This window comes from Biomphalaria glabrata, chromosome 3 (genome assembly GCF_947242115.1).
Source record: "Biomphalaria glabrata chromosome 3, xgBioGlab47.1, whole genome shotgun sequence".
Classification (NCBI taxonomy): Eukaryota; Metazoa; Mollusca; class Gastropoda; family Planorbidae; genus Biomphalaria; species Biomphalaria glabrata.
Genome location: NC_074713.1, coordinates 10773522 through 10791656, shown reverse-complemented (window position 1 = coordinate 10791656; position 18135 = coordinate 10773522). Strand labels below are relative to the sequence as shown.

At 32.9% G+C, this 18135-nt stretch overlaps 1 protein-coding gene across 2 annotated transcripts; it reads right to left on the bottom strand.

Annotated features, from left to right (window-relative positions):
* Positions 1 to 2153: 2153 nt before the first annotated feature.
* LOC106071162 (transmembrane protein 87A-like) lies at positions 2154 to 16793 on the bottom strand. 2 transcript variants are annotated; one of them, XM_056023308.1, is made up of 19 exons: positions 16643 to 16793; positions 14269 to 14329; positions 13387 to 13472; positions 12661 to 12792; positions 12412 to 12435; positions 11338 to 11553; positions 10712 to 10826; positions 10051 to 10112; positions 9825 to 9945; positions 8930 to 9104; positions 7641 to 7734; positions 7374 to 7451; positions 7046 to 7154; positions 6035 to 6093; positions 5542 to 5645; positions 5206 to 5279; positions 4763 to 4830; positions 4540 to 4601; positions 2154 to 4231 (listed from the first exon to the last, which is right to left on the bottom strand). In XM_056023308.1, the coding sequence occupies exons 1-19, from the start codon at positions 16751 to 16753 to the stop codon at positions 4162 to 4164; spliced, it is 1821 nt and encodes a 606-aa protein (XP_055879283.1). In that variant the 5' UTR covers positions 16754 to 16793; the 3' UTR covers positions 2154 to 4161. The 2 variants fall into 2 exon arrangements, with proteins under 2 accessions (XP_055879283.1, XP_055879284.1); XM_056023309.1 differs by having other exon boundaries at positions 8930 to 9092.
* Positions 16794 to 18135: the final 1342 nt, after the last annotated feature.

Sequence of the window (18135 nt, the reverse complement as noted above, 5' to 3'; positions counted from 1 at the left end):
ACTGTTCAAGTGAATTATAAGTGCAAGAAGGAACAAAAAAAAACACAGATCGACACAACGGGTCGATACAGGGTATTTAATTCCAGACTTGATATGGCACTAATAACTAATTTTAATTCAGATTGGGCCACAGTCGAGTCAGTCACTAAAGATGGTGTTATCCCTTCAAGAGTCTTCAAGTAAATTACTTACTTAAGTGCATCTCTAAACTAAACTAAGTGCTTAACAGTAGCCATAGAACAATTTAACTTTTTTTTTTTTTAATTTGGGGGGCTTTCTTTAATTTAAAAAAAAAAAAAAAATTAAGCCTTGCTTAATGTTGAAAGCATTGATTGGGAAGTAGATAATCTTTGGTAAAGCTACTTGAGGCACAAATTTAACAGAAAAATGAAATCCATCAGGTCATAATTTGCTTATAGGGGCTTAAGGGGGTTCTAGAAGTTAAGAGCTTGTAGCATTCCACAACCTGTATAAATATTTAATTATTTTAGCAGACTTATTCTCTAAGTCCATCTTAAATTTTATTAGTCTGAATATTCAAATAAGGTTTATAGCGTACTTAATTTTCTTGAAGCTTTACACAATATTTTCACAATAATAATAAGAATTAATTTTTTTATAAAGCGCTGTAAACAAACAAAATGTAGGCTTAAGGCGCTGTAATAACATTACAAACACAAACTGGAGAGCTAAAATGACAATCTAAAAAAGTTTTAAACAGATAGGTCTAAATGTTCTTAAAAGTGGTGTAGCATGTCTGTCTGGGATCAATGGAGAGTGAGTTCCAGACCTTTGGTCCTTGCACTGAAAAAGGCCGCAGACCGTGGCTTTTGAGGGTGAAATGTGGCACCACTAAAAGCGTGAAGTCCATTAAGCGCAGGGCTCTCTGTGTGACATATGGAGCAATCAGTTCGCAAAGGTTCAAGGGCATCTCATTGTTATATATACACTGATGACAAAGTGTGGTGACCTTGTAATCGATACAATGAATGTATGGTCCATTTGTTCTTCTTTGATTCATTATCATCTTGTCGTTTACTTGCTTTTTTTTTTTACACTAATTTTTCCATCACAAGAGAATGAATAAATGATGGCTTTAGTTGTTTTCGGTGACTCATCATTAGAAAAACTCTTCATATTTGCCAGTTAAATAATTGTCTTGTCCTGTGCAATCAGTTTATGAGTTGTAACACAAGAATCATAAATATTGCTAGCACCAACTTTCTAAATGGTTTTTTTTTTTAATATTTCTTCAATCTTAATGTTTTAATTTATTTAAGGTTATGCTAAAATGCTGTTTCAAAAGTTCCTGCTGTTTTTTTTTTAAACTATATAGTTATGTTGGCAAAATACTAAACTGGTATGATAGTGAAGTGGTTTTCAATAAAAAACTAAACATTTTGGAAATATTGTTCAAATTCTAATCTTTTCAAAATAGATAGTAACTTTTTATGTGTAGGTAGGCCGTATAATATATTCTGACAGATTGTAGTTTACCTACACTGGCATAGACCCATATTTCTAGTTTTGTATAAATTTATTTTATAGAACTGAGAAGACATTCCATTATTTGGTGTATACAATTTTTCAGTGATAATGATAATGATGACAACATTCAATAATGAATGGATTTAGGCTACACAATTCACATTTGAACAAGCTGGATACAATGTCCTGAATTAGATTCATCAAAATAGTTGTTTTAATGTAAGTAATGTACCTCTTGCAGAGCTTGCAATCTAAAGGTCATCTGTTTCTATGGCTGATGGTTATTAACAAACAAGTCATGCGGCCAGCATGATGACCAACCAGCTTTACTTTCCCAACCTAATGTTAGGTGCCCATTAGAGTTGGATTGACTCAGGGGCGTCTTAAAAATCCTCACCAAGATTTGAACCCAAGACTCTTCAGTTCTAAAGCCAAGGGCTTTACAACTCAGCCAACACACCAGTATTCTACAACTCGGCCAACACACCAGTATTCTACAGCTCAGCCAACACACCAGTATTCTATAACTCAGCCAACACACCAGTATTCAATAATGATAATGTTATAAAATAGTTGAGAATTTACACTTACCTAATTTAACACTGCTTATATTTATTCTATTTAAATCATTCAATTAATTTACATTAACAACAAAAGCTGTGCAGTTAGGTAATAAATGTGTTTTTATTCTTCCAATATTATCAATTAAACACACCCCACAATTAAAATAATAAGTCATAATTTATAAAGTAAGATCCATTACAATATGCTAAATATTTGCTTACAAAATGTAATTGATAAAAAAAAAATCATACATCTCAATGTTGAAATTTTGTTGATTAACTGTAGAGCCTGAATCTATCTAGTAGCGAGCACAATGCTCTGCTGTAGTTACTGCAACATATGTAGACCATAGTCACATTGGCCTTTGCATTAAGAGTTAAAAAGATTTAATTTGTCATCAATGATAAATCTTTTAGCACCCCAAGCCCACCTGTTTGAGAGAAAACCAGGAATGATAATTTCCTAGAAAAGAATCAAGAGAAAGAAATTGTATTCAATCAATGCTGTGAGAAAATCAATATTAAAGCAAAATAAAAAGCTCATCTACATAGCAAGCCTTTTTCATCAGATTTCTTTTTGTCTTTAAAGCAACATTAACAATGTATAACTTAAGGTGAAAACAAATATACATGACGAAAAAAAAAAAATTAATATATAACATGATGAGTCAAATATCATTTTATGGTAGGTTAGCAAAGGTAAAAAGCATGTAGTCTAAAAGGAATATGTTACAACAGACATAAAAAGACAAATGTCACCCAAGGAGGATTGATTTGAAAAAAAAAAAAAAAAAAAAGATCATTTTGAGCACAGCAACACAATGTAAATCCCACTTCAATGAAAACAGTCATTCACTCAATTTGTAAGCAATTTAGATGTTACTGACACCCAGAACAGCAGAAAAAAAAAAACATATGATCAAGTGTCATCAAATTTCACGTTGAATCTTTTCTGTGAAATCAGCCTGGTCAACTTTGAGTTGAACACACAATTACTGGTATTTGAAAGCTTTGAATCGGTACCATCTGGAGTCCTAATAGTATTGGTTATGTATAGTGGAAAAGTCGCTCCAATGTTTGCTCAAATTAGACATTTCTTTGAACAAATGAATACCAGTACATCATTACTTATTGAAAAACAAAACAAAAGGTGCCTTGCCAATTGTTATAATTTAATGACTATCAGTGCAAAGAATATTCTGTTTCAGGCCAAGAACAAACTCAACAAAATATATAGGTCAGATATCAAACATCATAGTACTGGTAAAGGATTGTATTTGGACTGTACAAATATTTCCATCAACCACTGATTGAAAAAGATGACTGTGATAATATACAAAATGAGAAAATTAATTCACCATAAACACAAATATAAATCAGATGAAAATGAATCAAGGAAGGAAGTCACAAGGTGAATGAAGCGATGATTTAATCCAAATCTAAGGATTCAATGATAAGAATCACATAAATAGGAGACTTAAAACTGTATACCATACAAATCCTCAACTCTTTATCAAGACTGAAACAGCCCAATGGTGAATGTATTCTTTTCAAACTTGTTACATCTCCACCAATCACAAGATACTCTGGGGTAAGTCTTGCATTCAGTACTTTACCATGTTCACAGGAAGAGTGGTTGTGAAAGTTCAAAAAGTATAACAATAAAGAAAGATTACAGTTTCACTTTACCCACCAAGGATGGTGATAGTTACTAAAATAATTTTTTTTTCAAAAAAATAAATTCATTCACTATTTAATAATTAATAAGAAACAAATATTTAAAAAAAAAAAAGAACAAGACAAGCAACAGCATTCATTCAAAAGAATCTCACACACAAATCTGAACATTTAAAGACTGACAAGCAAAAGAAAAAAAAACACTTATTATCACATTCATGCAAAAGAAAAAAAAAACAACTTTCTATCACATTAATAAAGTTTGTATGTACATACAATATTACATCCATTGAAAATTTGTCATTTATTTTTGAGAAGACACCAATGCTCTGAGAAACAATTTGTTTTTTTTCACCTGGAGGAATGGTTTGGATCAAGAGTAAACCTGGATTCTTAATTTAAACCTTTTTGTTTGTAACAGTGTGACTGGAGATTATTCCATTTTGGAAACTTCAAACTTTGTATTCATAATCTCTTCATCTGAATCAAGGGATGGAAGCAATCTGTCAAGAAGAAACAAAAAATGTACCAAAAGCAAAATTTCAATGTTCTGACAATACACGTCAGACAGATCATGTTTTATCTCCCAACAGACTTAGAGACAGACAAAGGCTAATATATATTTAACCCTAAATATTTCACTGTGTATGATTTCTTAAGAATTCAACTATCAAGTTTTATGCAGAATTGAGTTCTGTTTTTATTGAGTGAAACTGCTAAGTAATTTTCTCTTTTCATTTATTATTTTCACAGCTATGACTAAAGTTACCTGTTACATCTTTGAATGAACCAATACAATAAGTCTACTTACTTGTCTGCAAATGATGTTGGTATGTTCTCCTCCACCCACTTCAAGTCATCTTCCTGTTTCAACTGGCAAAAAATTGTATATCATTCATTTCATTACAAAGTCTTTTAATAGATCAAATATTCTATTGGCTATCTCAAAACTACGCTAGAAAGTAACAAGTAACCTAGTGAAGGTGTTTTGAAAGCATCAACCATAGCTCTGATAGTTTCAGCTTGAGACTTACATTTTTGCCATCCTCATTAGCATTCGGACCTCCATTTCTCTGTGGTTTGGATCTCATTTTCATGCCATCTAGGGAATACACCATATATTTATGATTGTCTTTTGTGAACATTTTAAGGATTTTGACTGATATGAAAACAACCTTGGATACCATACAACATATACCTGAGAATAAGCTGTCCCCATATGAAGCCACTTCAGTAGAACTATAAAATTAATTTAGTTTCTTTTTTCCATTTCAAATGTACTGCATATTGAAATTTACTTTGTATAGAATTAGGTCAATCAAAAGAAATTTATAATAAAACCGAATGTTCCATTACAGCACCCTGATAATTTAACCACAGAAATAGCATTAGTTCAATGACAGAAAAAAAGGAAGGGGAAATATCTTTAAATATATAGGTCAGTCGTATAAGTGAAGTAAAAAAAACAAAACCTCACCATAGGCTTCACTTAATTGGGGGTCATCCTCAAGTTCATCCTCAGCAGCATCCAACAATGGGGAAAAGGCATATCTGAAACCAAACAGAATAATCATTTTAATAAGTCATTGTTAATATTTAGTAAACAGAATCAACTGCAAACTTTGAATCATATTTTTCTATTTTCCATTCCTTTTTTTTATAATAGTAAAATAAAAAAAATAGTCAAAACTAACTCAAAATCAATATAAAGTTACTTAGCAAGGCAGAATTGATTCTTGTCAAAATTTATTTCTCAATCGTTAGAAAAAAGCACGTTAATTAATTGAAATAAATGTGAGTCAGTAGCAATTACCTTTGATTGTTTACCGTTGGCCGCCACAAGATCATGATGACAAAGAGAATACTAGAAAAGAGAAGGTGCCAAAAGGCATCATCCAACCAAAGTTCTTTCCAGTCCTGTGGGACAGTGTTTACATTGAAAATTGTAATCAACAAGGAGGACAATAAAACACAAGATGTAATAAAAATGTTTAACAGAGGTGAGAATAAACAGCCATTTCCTGATTGTTCTAGTTAAGCTCCGAAAAAAAAATGTTGATACTTTCCTAATAGAAAAAAGGTTTTGGACTTTTTAAACATATTAAATCCTGGCCTATACACATATACCAACAGAAAATAATCAATTTTGTCACTCAACTTTACTGACATAAGGCCATACACAAAGTGACGCAATATAAGTGAAAGTATTTAAAGAAGGTGAAATAGAATTCAGAGATATGATAAAAAAGATAGGAACAAAAATGTATATAAACATAAATGTATTACAAACAAATGGGTTCACTTACTGAAAGACATTCTTTAAATTTGTGCTGAGTCAGAGACCAGATCATGTAGGCTATAGAGGCTGTGTATGCAAAGTACATATGTTATTGGTTGTTCAAAAAGTTACTGACATGATAAATTAGCAAGTGTAACTTGGTAAAGCTTCCATACATTCTTATCACATGTTTGTGTATAATGTCATGCTTGACAGCTCATGATAATGGCTGACCATTAGTACATGAACTATCCATGTTATTAGGTCACATTGAGTGTACGAGGGATCCTTCTAGATAACCTCGATTTGAATCAACTAAAATATAGGATCAAGTTGGAATTTTGGGAAGCTTGTAGAATTTACTATCAGTGATGTAAAGAATCCAGAAGAATCTTTGTAGGTACTAGCTCTGTTTAAGTAAAGTAGCATAGAGCTAGATATTGGGTTGTGAGTCAATGTTCACTGTCATTGGTCATTGTTCACAGTCACTAGTCAAACGGATTGTTTATTGTACTTATTCTTTGCTGGATTATTATTAATTGTTTGTATTTTCATCATGTTTTATTTCATCTGTATTATCTTATGTCAGTCAAGTTATTATTGTGCATGTGATTTCTATTTTGAATTACTTCATGAACTGAGTTTACAAGCATTTAACTCAAGAAAATTATATCCATCACTGTGTTTTCCAGTGTATCAAAGTAATGAGTTGGAATAGATTAACAGGCATCTCAGAGTCCACGTCATATAAAGGTGGAGACAATAAATTGCTCTTCAAAACACAATCATGAGAATCCTATTATTAATGGCTCCATGTTACAATCACTTATAAATGTTTTATGTTTGGTTTTAATGGCACATCAGAACTAGGTAAACATTGTGATGCCAATATGTGTTGAAATAGAAAGAAAATGGAAAAAGGCAGAGGAGAATTTTTAAAAGTCTACTTTAAAAAAAAAAAACTCGTAAAGAGAAATATTTTTTTTTTTACAATAAATTGCTCTAGAAGGAGAAACAAGGCAAAAAGCCACAGAATTACCTAATACGGCAAAAATAAGAGTATTAGTAAAATGTCTGTAAAGAGACAGTTTTACAACATTTCTCCGCAGTCGAAGAGTTCTGGTAGTCTGCAGCAAGGAAGTGAATATGTGCAAGGAGTCAAGGAATGATATTTTCTTCTAAATTAAAAGTATTCATATTTTTCAAATGAAAACGAAATAGAAAAGCTTACACAGAAGCCCTTTAGACATCTGTTCTGCACAGATTTTAAACCTTATGTTTGTTTTATATATCATTTACTATAATAAAAAAAAACTTGAAAAAAAAACAAAAAACAAATAAAGTGTTGCTAAAGAAATCAAGGATATCCAAAAGAAAATAAGAGCATCAGTAACTGCCAGGGGAACACCAGGTAGAAGTTGCTGTTTGGATTGGTCTGTTTTCTCCTGGCCAAGAAAAAAAACAAAATTGGAGATAATAACATACTATAAATAAATAAAGCAAAATCTAAAAACAATTATTGTGTAGTTTTTTTTTATGAATGACTATCATTCCATAAATTAATTTAAAATAAGCTGAAAAACTGTCATAAATGATTTGTAAATGTTCACTTGAATAAAAAATAAACAACTTACAGTTAAAACTCTCATGCAGCCTTCAATAGAAGCCAATATAAAGAATATCAGTCCAACTGCAAGAATTTTATGGAATGTTTGCCCAAGTCTTGGTCTGTAAAGGGGAAAAAAATTAATAAAACTTTTCTAAACTTACCACTTATCATAAAAAGTATTTCTTTTAAAGTTATTATCAAAATGGTCAAACAAGTAAAACAGAGATGCTGTTATACAAAGCTAGTTAAAATGTATCTTTCAAGAAAAAAATAAATGCAATTATTTTCATTCTCTTTGTTCTTCAGGCTTTTGTGGAAAAAAAAGGTTATAAAGATAATATTTGTGTGGAACCACAAACTCAGAAGCGGCTCCTGAAGTGATCCACTCAGGGAGGTAAAAGATAGGCTTCAATATTTTAAGCATGAATATCAGAAGCTATGAGCTGCAAACTATCAATAACCACAACCCTATCAAAAAGAGACATGCTATGTTAAAAATGTTGCCAATATTATTGTATTGTAAGGCCAACTGACGACATGATACCACTTGAATGCTCCACTTGTATAAAAATAAACACTGCTTATTGAATGTTGTTTAAAAATATTTTTGATTTATATACATACTAAATGCACTCCTTCTCTTTTCTCTTTGCAAAATCTAGTTTTGGAGATCTAAGCAGGACGGACAGAGGGACATACATACAGAGAAAAAAAAAAAAAAAATAGTTGCTATTCCCCTTTCGGAGGGGGGCACTAAAAATGTAACTTTGGTTATCTGACATAAAATTCTCTTGTTTATTCCTGCATTACTATTACAGAACAGATACTTCTTAGGAATCTGGATGGTGGGACGATCGGGACAAGGAATTGAGAGAGAGAGTATTGGTCCATGTGCGGCAAAAGGTCTGTCCTTGTACGGGGACAAGGCGACCTTACAACTCACTGCCCACTTCCTCTTCCGTGCTCTAAGGGAGTAATCTCAGCATGGTTCGTTACTAATGGGGTTTTTGATTCGGATGGTGATGTAGAAGTTCAATAGTTTCAGCCTGCCTTCTAGCTAGCATTGGCCGAGTCAATTACACATTCATATCCAATTGGAACTTTTTATATTTATATACTATTGAAGAATTTTTTTCATGCTTCTTTTCTATGTTTCATGTTATAAATCTATATGTTTTATGAATAAGCCCCGAAAATATTTTGTAGAACCAAAAGTAGTAGAATATAAACTGCATTTAGTGTTTAATATCCTGATCAAACATTTAAAGGTTAAATGCTAACCGAAGTCAAAGGAAATGTGCTAATGAGACTTACTTTACAATACCATAACCAAGGCTGACAATGATGACCAGCATCCTGGCTAGTGTTCTCTTCAAGCAGGACACAAGCTCAGCAAAAATTATGGCCCCTTTCACAGATTGGCCAGTCTTGTTGATATTCTCATATTCCGCAAAAAATACAGCCTTCTCAAGCATACCTGCAAAGATGACTACATTAGAAAAAAAGGGAGAAAGATTCATTGAAGGTTAACTGATTGAGATGCCATTATAAGCAAATACATGCAGGCCCCCAAAAACTGGGAAGCGTGCTCAAGAGGCTAAGTGCGCTTGAACTTGGCTTGGCTACCTATGAAGGAGGCTCGAGGTTCGACACCCGACTTGGGAAGAGTTGTGTTTACTGAGCGCCTAAAAGGCAGCACGGAAAAACCTTCTCCTAGTTACCCCCTCCCCCAACTGGCCCACAAATGAGATAGGACCCTACCGCTCTGAGCATGCTATAAGCATGAAAGTAGCGCTATATAAAAGCCTTTATTTATTTATTTTATTTATAGCATTCTTACAAAGACAAATGCCTTTGTCTCTTGAATTTAGAGACTAGTAAGGTTGCTTTGTAGTCTTAGTCTTTCAATTCAAAACAAATTCTCATCTCTGGAATTAGAGACTAGTAAGATTATTAATCATCTTTTTGTTTTCTTTCAATTCTGCAAAAGTAGAAAAATTATTTTGCTGTGTCCAAGCAACACTTTTAATCTTCACCTAAAACATGTACACAAATGAATTACACTGTCATGTGCATTTTATGTGTTGTATTGCTTTCTATAAAGATGGACACAACTTTCCATTTCATGAATATAAGTTCCTGTATGTTAATCGCCTGTTGTAAAAAGGTGTGTATGTTAAACATAAAATCCAAACAGCAAACTGCTTACCAAGGAGAATGACTCCGCCAATCCAGAACTGAACTCTGAGTAAATCACGCCAATTACAAGCCAGCATAATAAGCCACATGAGCCCAAAGCCAATGTAAACCAATCCCATGATTCCATAAAACTGACAATAAAACATGAAAGCAAAGAGTGAATTCACTACTGCCAGAAAATAGAAAAAAAAAATCTATGTCATGCATTAAAAACTAGTTTTAAAAAATCTACTCACAAATAATAGTGGCCAGTCGACTGCAGCAAGATAGCTGTCCCCATAGCTAAATCTGATGTTAACTGAAGAAAAAATAATTAAATAAAAGTTTATGTTGCAAACCTCCTACTAGTATTTTACAAATAAAACATACAATAATATTTTTGTTAATGTTAATAGTTCATAAGTTCCACTATTTAATAGTACATTAATTGCTAACGTCTTGAAACAAATCAAAATAGCTGTTATTATATGATTACAATTATTAGTAGCTGCAGATTTTAATATGTCTTGAAAGAAATTTAGCGGATGTGATAAAGAGTATCTCAATATCTCAGAAATGATGTTATAAGTTCCTATATGTTGCTTTCTCTGAAGACTTTTAATATTACTTTCAACTGCTTGATAAATACAATTTTTTTAAAAAAAGGTCATACTATCCCTATTGACCTGTTTTCAATTCAAATTTAATTTGATATTCAAACCAAATAATTCTATGAGTTCAATGGACCGATTCAAACCCTGCCTGCTGCTTTCACTGTCTTGCAGATGGTTTAAGCTAGGATGTAATAATCTTCCATTCTGAAGCAACTTCCAAAACATGTAAACCAACAAAAACTGCATTTGTTTTGTAAAACATGATAATATTATTTCCAATATAAAAATAATATCTAAAGCTAACCTTTAATATTCAAATCATCTGGTAAAGATGTAGAATTTGCTGGTAAGAATTTGATAAAAAACATATAATAGCCATCCGTCCAAGCTTTAATTAACTGTCTTGCATCATGATCAATCTAAACATAAAGAAAATTTTTAAAAAGACAAGATATATTTTTAATTACATGGCAAACAAATGTAACAATTTGATTATAACAAGAAATAAATAATTCGCTGAACAACCAGATCTACAGTTTGAGCTGTTGTTGTTTTTTTTGTATTAGACACTAATGTCTCTATATTGTTATTGTATAGACTCTTTTTGATAATATTTAGTCAGGCTTAAAGTGCTAGACAGAAGTTCATACCAAATATGTTTTTTTTTTAATTTACAGATTGGTTTATTGAATTCTTGAGCACTGCTGCTAAAAAAAAAAAAAGAAGCCAGAAGCATGTTTCAGGAGACATTTATCACCATGATACACAGATTATGTCAATAGTAAATGCTGTAATTTTAAATTCTTTAATTTCAACAGAACCATGGATGTCACTGTACATTATGATTACACTGTTATGATGCACTTGGCAAACTAACATAATTATCATGCATAAAAATATGAAAATAAAAAAAAATTTCCTTGGACTTACTTTATCACCTGCTGGTATTACAGCTGGATCATTTTTGGGGGTTTCAACTTTTGGTTTATCTGTCTCAGAAACTTGAGTGTCTCGTTTTCTTCTATTGGCATTTTCATTTTTTTCCCCCCCTGAGTCTGTTTTCTTAGTCCCCTCTTCTTGGGACAATGTGGATGCTCCTTTGGTTTCCTTTCCTGGCTCTTTTGTATTCTGTTTGGTTGTAGAATCCTCAAATGGACAATAACAAAACATTAAGTATATATGTTACAGACAGATTAAAGCACTAAAATATAAAAAAAAAAAGCTTTAATAATTCAATAAATGAACAAACACAATACAAATGTAGTGAAGACGAATTTCAAACATATAAACAGAAAGAAATAGGATAACCAGTTAAATGAATCTCATTTGCCACAATGTACAACTTGACACTAGTGTTATATGCATAGCATTGAAAACATTTTAGTTTATGTTAATAATATTAGATATTCCATTACCAGTACCAAAAAGATGAATAAATATTTCAGTGCGCTTTACTCTCAGGGAGTTACTTGGTATATAATATTTATTTCACCATTATTTTAAGGCTAATTTTTTTTTTTCAGCAGAAACCTGGATGTCTCTTTTTTTTTTTTTTATTTTCCGGATATGAGAGAGATTGTTCTTTGTTTTGGTTGTAAATAGGATGCAGGAACAACATGTTTAAAAAAACAACAACTGTGTTTAGTGGTTCCTTTTTTATAATTTATTTTGTAAGATCAAAAAATGTAAATATTACAATTTCTTAGTACATAGCCTAGAAAACTCCATTTTGTCAAAATAATTTGCTTTGAAAGAGTTAACTATTTAATAAGGCTAATAAAATGCCAAAAAATAAACAAGGAAAAATAAATAAGTATTCATTAACATAATTATTTGTGTTTGATTATGGTTAAGCATATTAAGAAATTTAAAATTGTATACATAGTAACACTTTGCATAAAGTAAAACCTAGCATGTTCTTCCCCAAATACCCAGCAGTTTATTGTACAGTCTGAATTTGAAGACTAGTTTTGACTTGCTATGTTAAAAAACTTTTTGACTTACTTCTTCCACAGTGACATTGGCAGGCTGAAAGTTAAAAAACCAAACATTAATTTTTTGTAAGTTTTTTTTTAGTTTAAAAAATTAAATGCTTATAAATAAAAAATTGAATTTGGCATTACAGCAAATTGTTAACATTAAACAAACATATTAACAATCAGACTACTTCCTAACTAGAACGCAGTCATGTAATAAAAATAATAAAAATTTGCCAATGCCAATTTGAAAAGAATTCATCATGGAACTACTTACATGTAATGTTATGTGTTTATTTTTGGTGCAATGAAATGATTCCAACTTGTAAGCATAGTGTGAGAACCAAGAACTAATGGCAACGTTAGAGAGTACGCCACTGAATTTTTTAGTTAGAACTTCTGTTTCATTCTGTAAAAAAAAATGTTATACATGTTGAGTTTAAAAAATGTATAATTAAAATATATCTATACAATTAAAATAGGTTTGATCAGACCTAGGAAATAACCTCTTAAAAATATATAATTAAAAACATTGCTCAAAGAACTAAGCACCAGTGTTCAAAATACCGTTTCAGGCACATCACTTATCAGGGTAGGGGAGTGAGGGACTGGGAAGAAGCTCATGTTACTCCTCTAATTAAAAAAAGGTGATAAATCTGATCGGGGAAATTACAGACCAGTATCACTAACCAGCATCACATGTAAAATACTAGAATACCTAATATGTAGGTATTGTTTTTATTTATGTTTTTAAGATGGCTTTTAATTGCAGTTCCAGAGATTTTAAACAACTAAAGTGCTTTTAGAAACGATTGGTTGTTATATTTATAAAGTAGAATATATATTGAATACAGAATAAGCATGAAAGTGCTCCACATTTTTTCGTTAGTATCAATTCATTTTTTTTCCCTTTTAATTGCACTGCACAAAATTGTACTATAAAACATAATTTTAAGGAATTTTTTCAACCTCCAAAACTATATCAGAAATACTCTAAGCTTACCTGATTCCAAACTACATTCGCACAACGTTGTCTCCCAAAGAACCAAAGAATCTGTAAATCCACCTCTTGATCATTTTCACAAGTTACTGTTTACAAAAAAACTAGTAGTTATATTTGAGAAACAATAAATTAGTTTATTACTAGAAACAAAATTGTAGTTTGAATATATTTACTTTTTGTTATAAAATACAAAATTGAACTTTTCTATTATATTGGATTTCATGTGACTCAGAACAAACATCTGAAGTGCCCACCCAACTCTTGTGACTCTGAGAACCTGACATCAGATTAACTGAAACTTGCCACAGAATAACATTACTTTTGCAGCCATGAAACAAAGAAGAAAGTGCCAGAAAACTTTGTCATCAAGCCATACCATTTAAGTTACAATTTGCAGTAAATCATGTGAGAGAGAAAGAGAGAGATGTTCTTAAAATTATACAGTGTAACTCATGGACTGAGTCAGAGTTGAGTACATGAGTTTTGAGTTTTTGGCACATCGGCACAATTTAGGCCATGTCATGCCCGTAATCCTTCATGGAGTACTCTCCCTTCATATCACCAGAGCTAAATTCCATACAGTTAAATCATTAAAAGTCAGAGAGGGAGGTTCTTAACAGTATACAGTGTAACTCCAGGACTATGTCAGAGAGGGGTAAAAACTTTTAGAGTTCAACTACAGCAGTGTTTCTCAAACTTTTACTAGTGGTGCAGCCCTTGACAAAAATAAATTTGTACACACCCAATTCAAGCTAGCTGAAAGCTACAATGTTTGGAATCCAAATTTACATTATGAATATTCAGTTAAGCTTAACCTTTTGGTGTTTGCTTTTTTTTCCTGATGTAATGCCAGCTTATAAAAATAAAAACATTGGTACTTACTAGAAACTGATAGCTGTGTATCTGTAAAAGCACTTTTGGTAAGGTACAATATTGTATTTTCCTGAAATGATTAATTCAACAAAAAATGCATTACATTGAATAAGGTGGAATAGCAATCTTTTTGCTTGAAAGTTTATATTTTTAAAAAGCCTTAAATGCTTTAAATTTTATCAATATGATGTTAATTTTGACTGCAATCCATTTTTTAAACAGCATCCAATTAAAATTTAGCATTATAATACACCCGCCCCCCCCCCCCCCCCCCATTCCACTGCATGCTTTTTCGTCTGTAAATTCTAGTAGCCCTTCAATGGATGAAATATCTTTTACTGAGTTCTTCTCATGGATGGTGGAAAGATATCAGATTATCAGACACATATGATAATATCTATATACTTATGTTATTTTTAAACATAAGATAGATCTGAATCTAAAAACTGAAAAACTCAAGAAGCTGGCATAATTTTCATGTAATATAGCATAAAATAGGTATATATATGTGATTAGGTGCCGCTACTCAGTACTAACTTGGTACCAACTTTTAACTACTAATAAATTAATAATAAATAATACAAGAAAAGCAATATTTTTTTCTCCACATTCCAAAAGGTGCCGGTACACTGGTATGTGTGTGTAAAACAAGCAAAATATAAAAATACTTGTATGAAAAATAAAGCTTATCTAGTGGGAAGAAATTCACATTTGCAACTATATATCTAAATAATGTACAATTTATTTCCCTTTTTAATATCAAACAAAATAATTAATTACCAAAATTAATTGACTAATTGGTTAATTTTTTTTTTATTGGTTTATGCTTTGTTAGGTGCAATAAATAAAAGTGTAAAGTTTCAATTCAATCAGAGAATGGGTGTGGGAGAAATAACATGCTCAGAATTTGTACCATAGAGACAGGCAAAGTGAGTTGATATAAGCTTTTTTTAAAAAAAAAAGATTACAAAGAGAGTTTGTGTAAACACAAACTTAGAGGGTCCACCCATGCTTGGTAAGCAAAGCAGGTTTCAATATTTTTAGCTCGAATATCAGAAGCTATGAAATAGCCTTACCAACAACCTTGACCTACTTACCACCATACAAAAAATGTTTTGGAGAAAGTTTAAGAGAATGTGTTTTCAACATGATTGTCTCTTTTGGCTGGCTATTATTATTGTTACATTTCAAAGTATTCAAAGTGTCAAATTTTAGAATGTTCATTCATAAATAACCAACAGCAGGAAACAACAGCACGCACATATATCATGTGACCAATTTCTAGAGATTTCAGGTCATATTGAAGAATGGTAAAGAATCAAATTAGTTAGGTCATGATTAATAATAGAAGGCTACCATATTGAAGAATGGTAAAGAATCAAGTTAGTTAGGTCAAGATTAATAATAGAAGGCTACCATATTGAAGAATGGTAAAGAGTCAAGTTAGCTAGGTCAAGATTAATGATAGAAGGATACCATATTGAAGAATGATAAAGAATCAAGTTAGTTAGGTCATGATTAATAATAGAAGGCTAGTTAAAGAGAATGAGATCAAATCAATGTAGTGTGGAATAAAGTTTCAGAAATTCCAAGACGGTAAAAGAATATAAGAATTGAAAATATTTTAATTCTATTTCGAATTTTCAGAGATTCTTCTAAACATAACAGAATTGGAGTATAAAACAGAAAGGTCTTATTTGAGAATTGAGTTCAGTTAGAGCTAGAAGCCAGTTGAAGTCCAGCCAGTAATTCACTGTGTTTATTCCTCTGTGTCTCATTTTATTCATTGTATTAAGATTTAATAATCATAATGGCATCTTGTTACAGTGGATGTATGAAATGTGTTTAGTGTTTAGGAAGTGTGTTATGAAAGTGTATATTATTATAAATTGGATTATGAATAGGAGCAGACTCAACTCAGTCTCAGTAAAGAGTCGTCCTAGTGAGCCTAGTCAAGAATTTAAATCTTACTTTATTATACTAATTATAGTTTATTATAAACTTTATACTGATTGATTATAGTATACTCAGTATAACTAACTTTACTAACTGTATTATTGAGTGTATACTAATACTTTTTACTATACTCTAAGTTACTTTATTAAACTTTAATTTTTATTTTAATCTTAAGACAAGTTAAGTCTTAAGACTTACTCTTACTCATCTTACTCACTGACTTAGACTTAGGGTCACTTAGACTAAGTTAGACTGACTTAGACAACTTAGTGACACAGACTCAGACTGTGACTGTGACAGAGTCGTCGTCAAGTTTAACTCTAAGTCGACTAAGTTAGTCTTAGTTTAGATTCTAATTCTAGATTAGATCCTGTTTTAAAGTCAACGATTATTAAAACATTTTAAGCGGATAAGCGGGCCCCCTTACTTTATCTATAGTGAAGTCCCAAACACCTTGAGATGGTTTACAAAAGGCTGGTTGCCACGAGACTGATATTGTCAGGAAGAATAGTAGTAATGATGACAACATAGCTGCCATCTTGCTTTGACGACAGCACAGCCTCGAAGTAAATAACTTCCATTAAATCTGCAGCAAATAGATGTAGATTATAGGTCAGTGAGTCTGCAGTGTTTCACGCCTTTACTGTAAAAATGTTTCGGGTGTTCCTTCGTCGAGACGTCCAAAAAGGTTCGAGATAAATCCCTTCTATGAACCTTAGACCCGGGAAAGGATTGTATCCCGTAGCCAGGATGAGGAATCGGCTCTTTACCGACCCTTCTGTCTGGAGGCCCTCATCAACTAGGTGATCATTTAATCACATATATATCCGTTTGTTCATGGTTCACAGTACCTTAATTAAGCCAACGCTATGGGTTCACCCGACCCATGCGAGGCCAGAGGCCGAGCCCACGAGGGGACACTCCATATTCCTATAATGTACCATTGCGTTCCATGGAAGGGCCATCACCGCCCGTATGACCCCTTCTGGGGAACGGTGCAATGGATGCGGACTGGTTAGTAAGCGTTAGGCCTACTCACATCCCCACCACGTGCAAGTACACTCGCAAGAGCATAACTGTGGTAGTTCACTGGAGGCCCTGTTAGCTCTCGTTCTTAGCCTTTCCAATTTCCCGGGAGGACGTTTCCACGGAGGCGCCACGCTGGGGCGACGGGAAGTGGTATACTTCGGACAGAGGAATTCCAGCTACCGTCGCCTCAGCGTGGCGCCTCCGTGGAAACGTCCGCCAAGGGAGTCGGAGAGGCTAAAGGGGACCATGTCCAGCGACACACCGGGTGTGAATACATGATCACTTCGGACAGAGAGATTGGTAAAGAGCCAATGTCTCATCATGGCCATGGGTAAAAGTCTTTCCTTGGATAAGAGGTCCATAAAAGGGAACCGGAAGTTCTCGGACCTTAAGGACATCTGATTCAGGTATACTTCAGATGTTGAAGATAATTACATCCTAGCCCGAATTTCCCGCAGGACGATGCCGATGATGGGTGGGGGGGGGGGGAGAGTCAGCGGACAGTGTTCGAACCCGGGACCTTCGAGATCACCGAACGACAGTCCATCATCATCATCATCACTCCTTTGAGTTCCTCATGGAAATAGGGCCTCGACAAAAACACGCCACTCTCCACGGTCTCTTGCTAGCTTTTTTTTTATGGTGTCCCAGCTCTTCCCGGTCTTCTCTGCTTCTTCAAGTACACTGCGTCGCCATGTTTTTTTTTTGGTCTTCCTCTGCGTCTTGTGCCCTGGGGGGTTCCACTCTAAGGCCTGCCTAGCTCTGTTGCTGGTATCTTTTCTAAGGGTGTGACCAATTCATCTCCACCTGCTCTCTAAGATCTGCACTTCTATATGTTTCTGTCCACTCATCTCCCACAGTTTGGTGTTTTCTACTTTCTATGACAAAGTA

Coding starts and splice junctions, on each gene's coding strand:
- LOC106071162 (XM_056023308.1), bottom strand. CDS start 16,753: ATGGCAGCTATGTTGTCATCATTACTACTATTCTTCCTGACAATATCA. Junction 9,105..9,824: donor TGGCGGAGTCATTCTCCTTG/GTAAGCAGTTTG, acceptor TTTCTAATGTAG/TCATCTTTGCAGGTATGCTT. Junction 4,602..4,762: donor CTAATGAGGATGGCAAAAAT/GTAAGTCTCAAG, acceptor ATTTTTTGCCAG/TTGAAACAGGAAGATGACTT.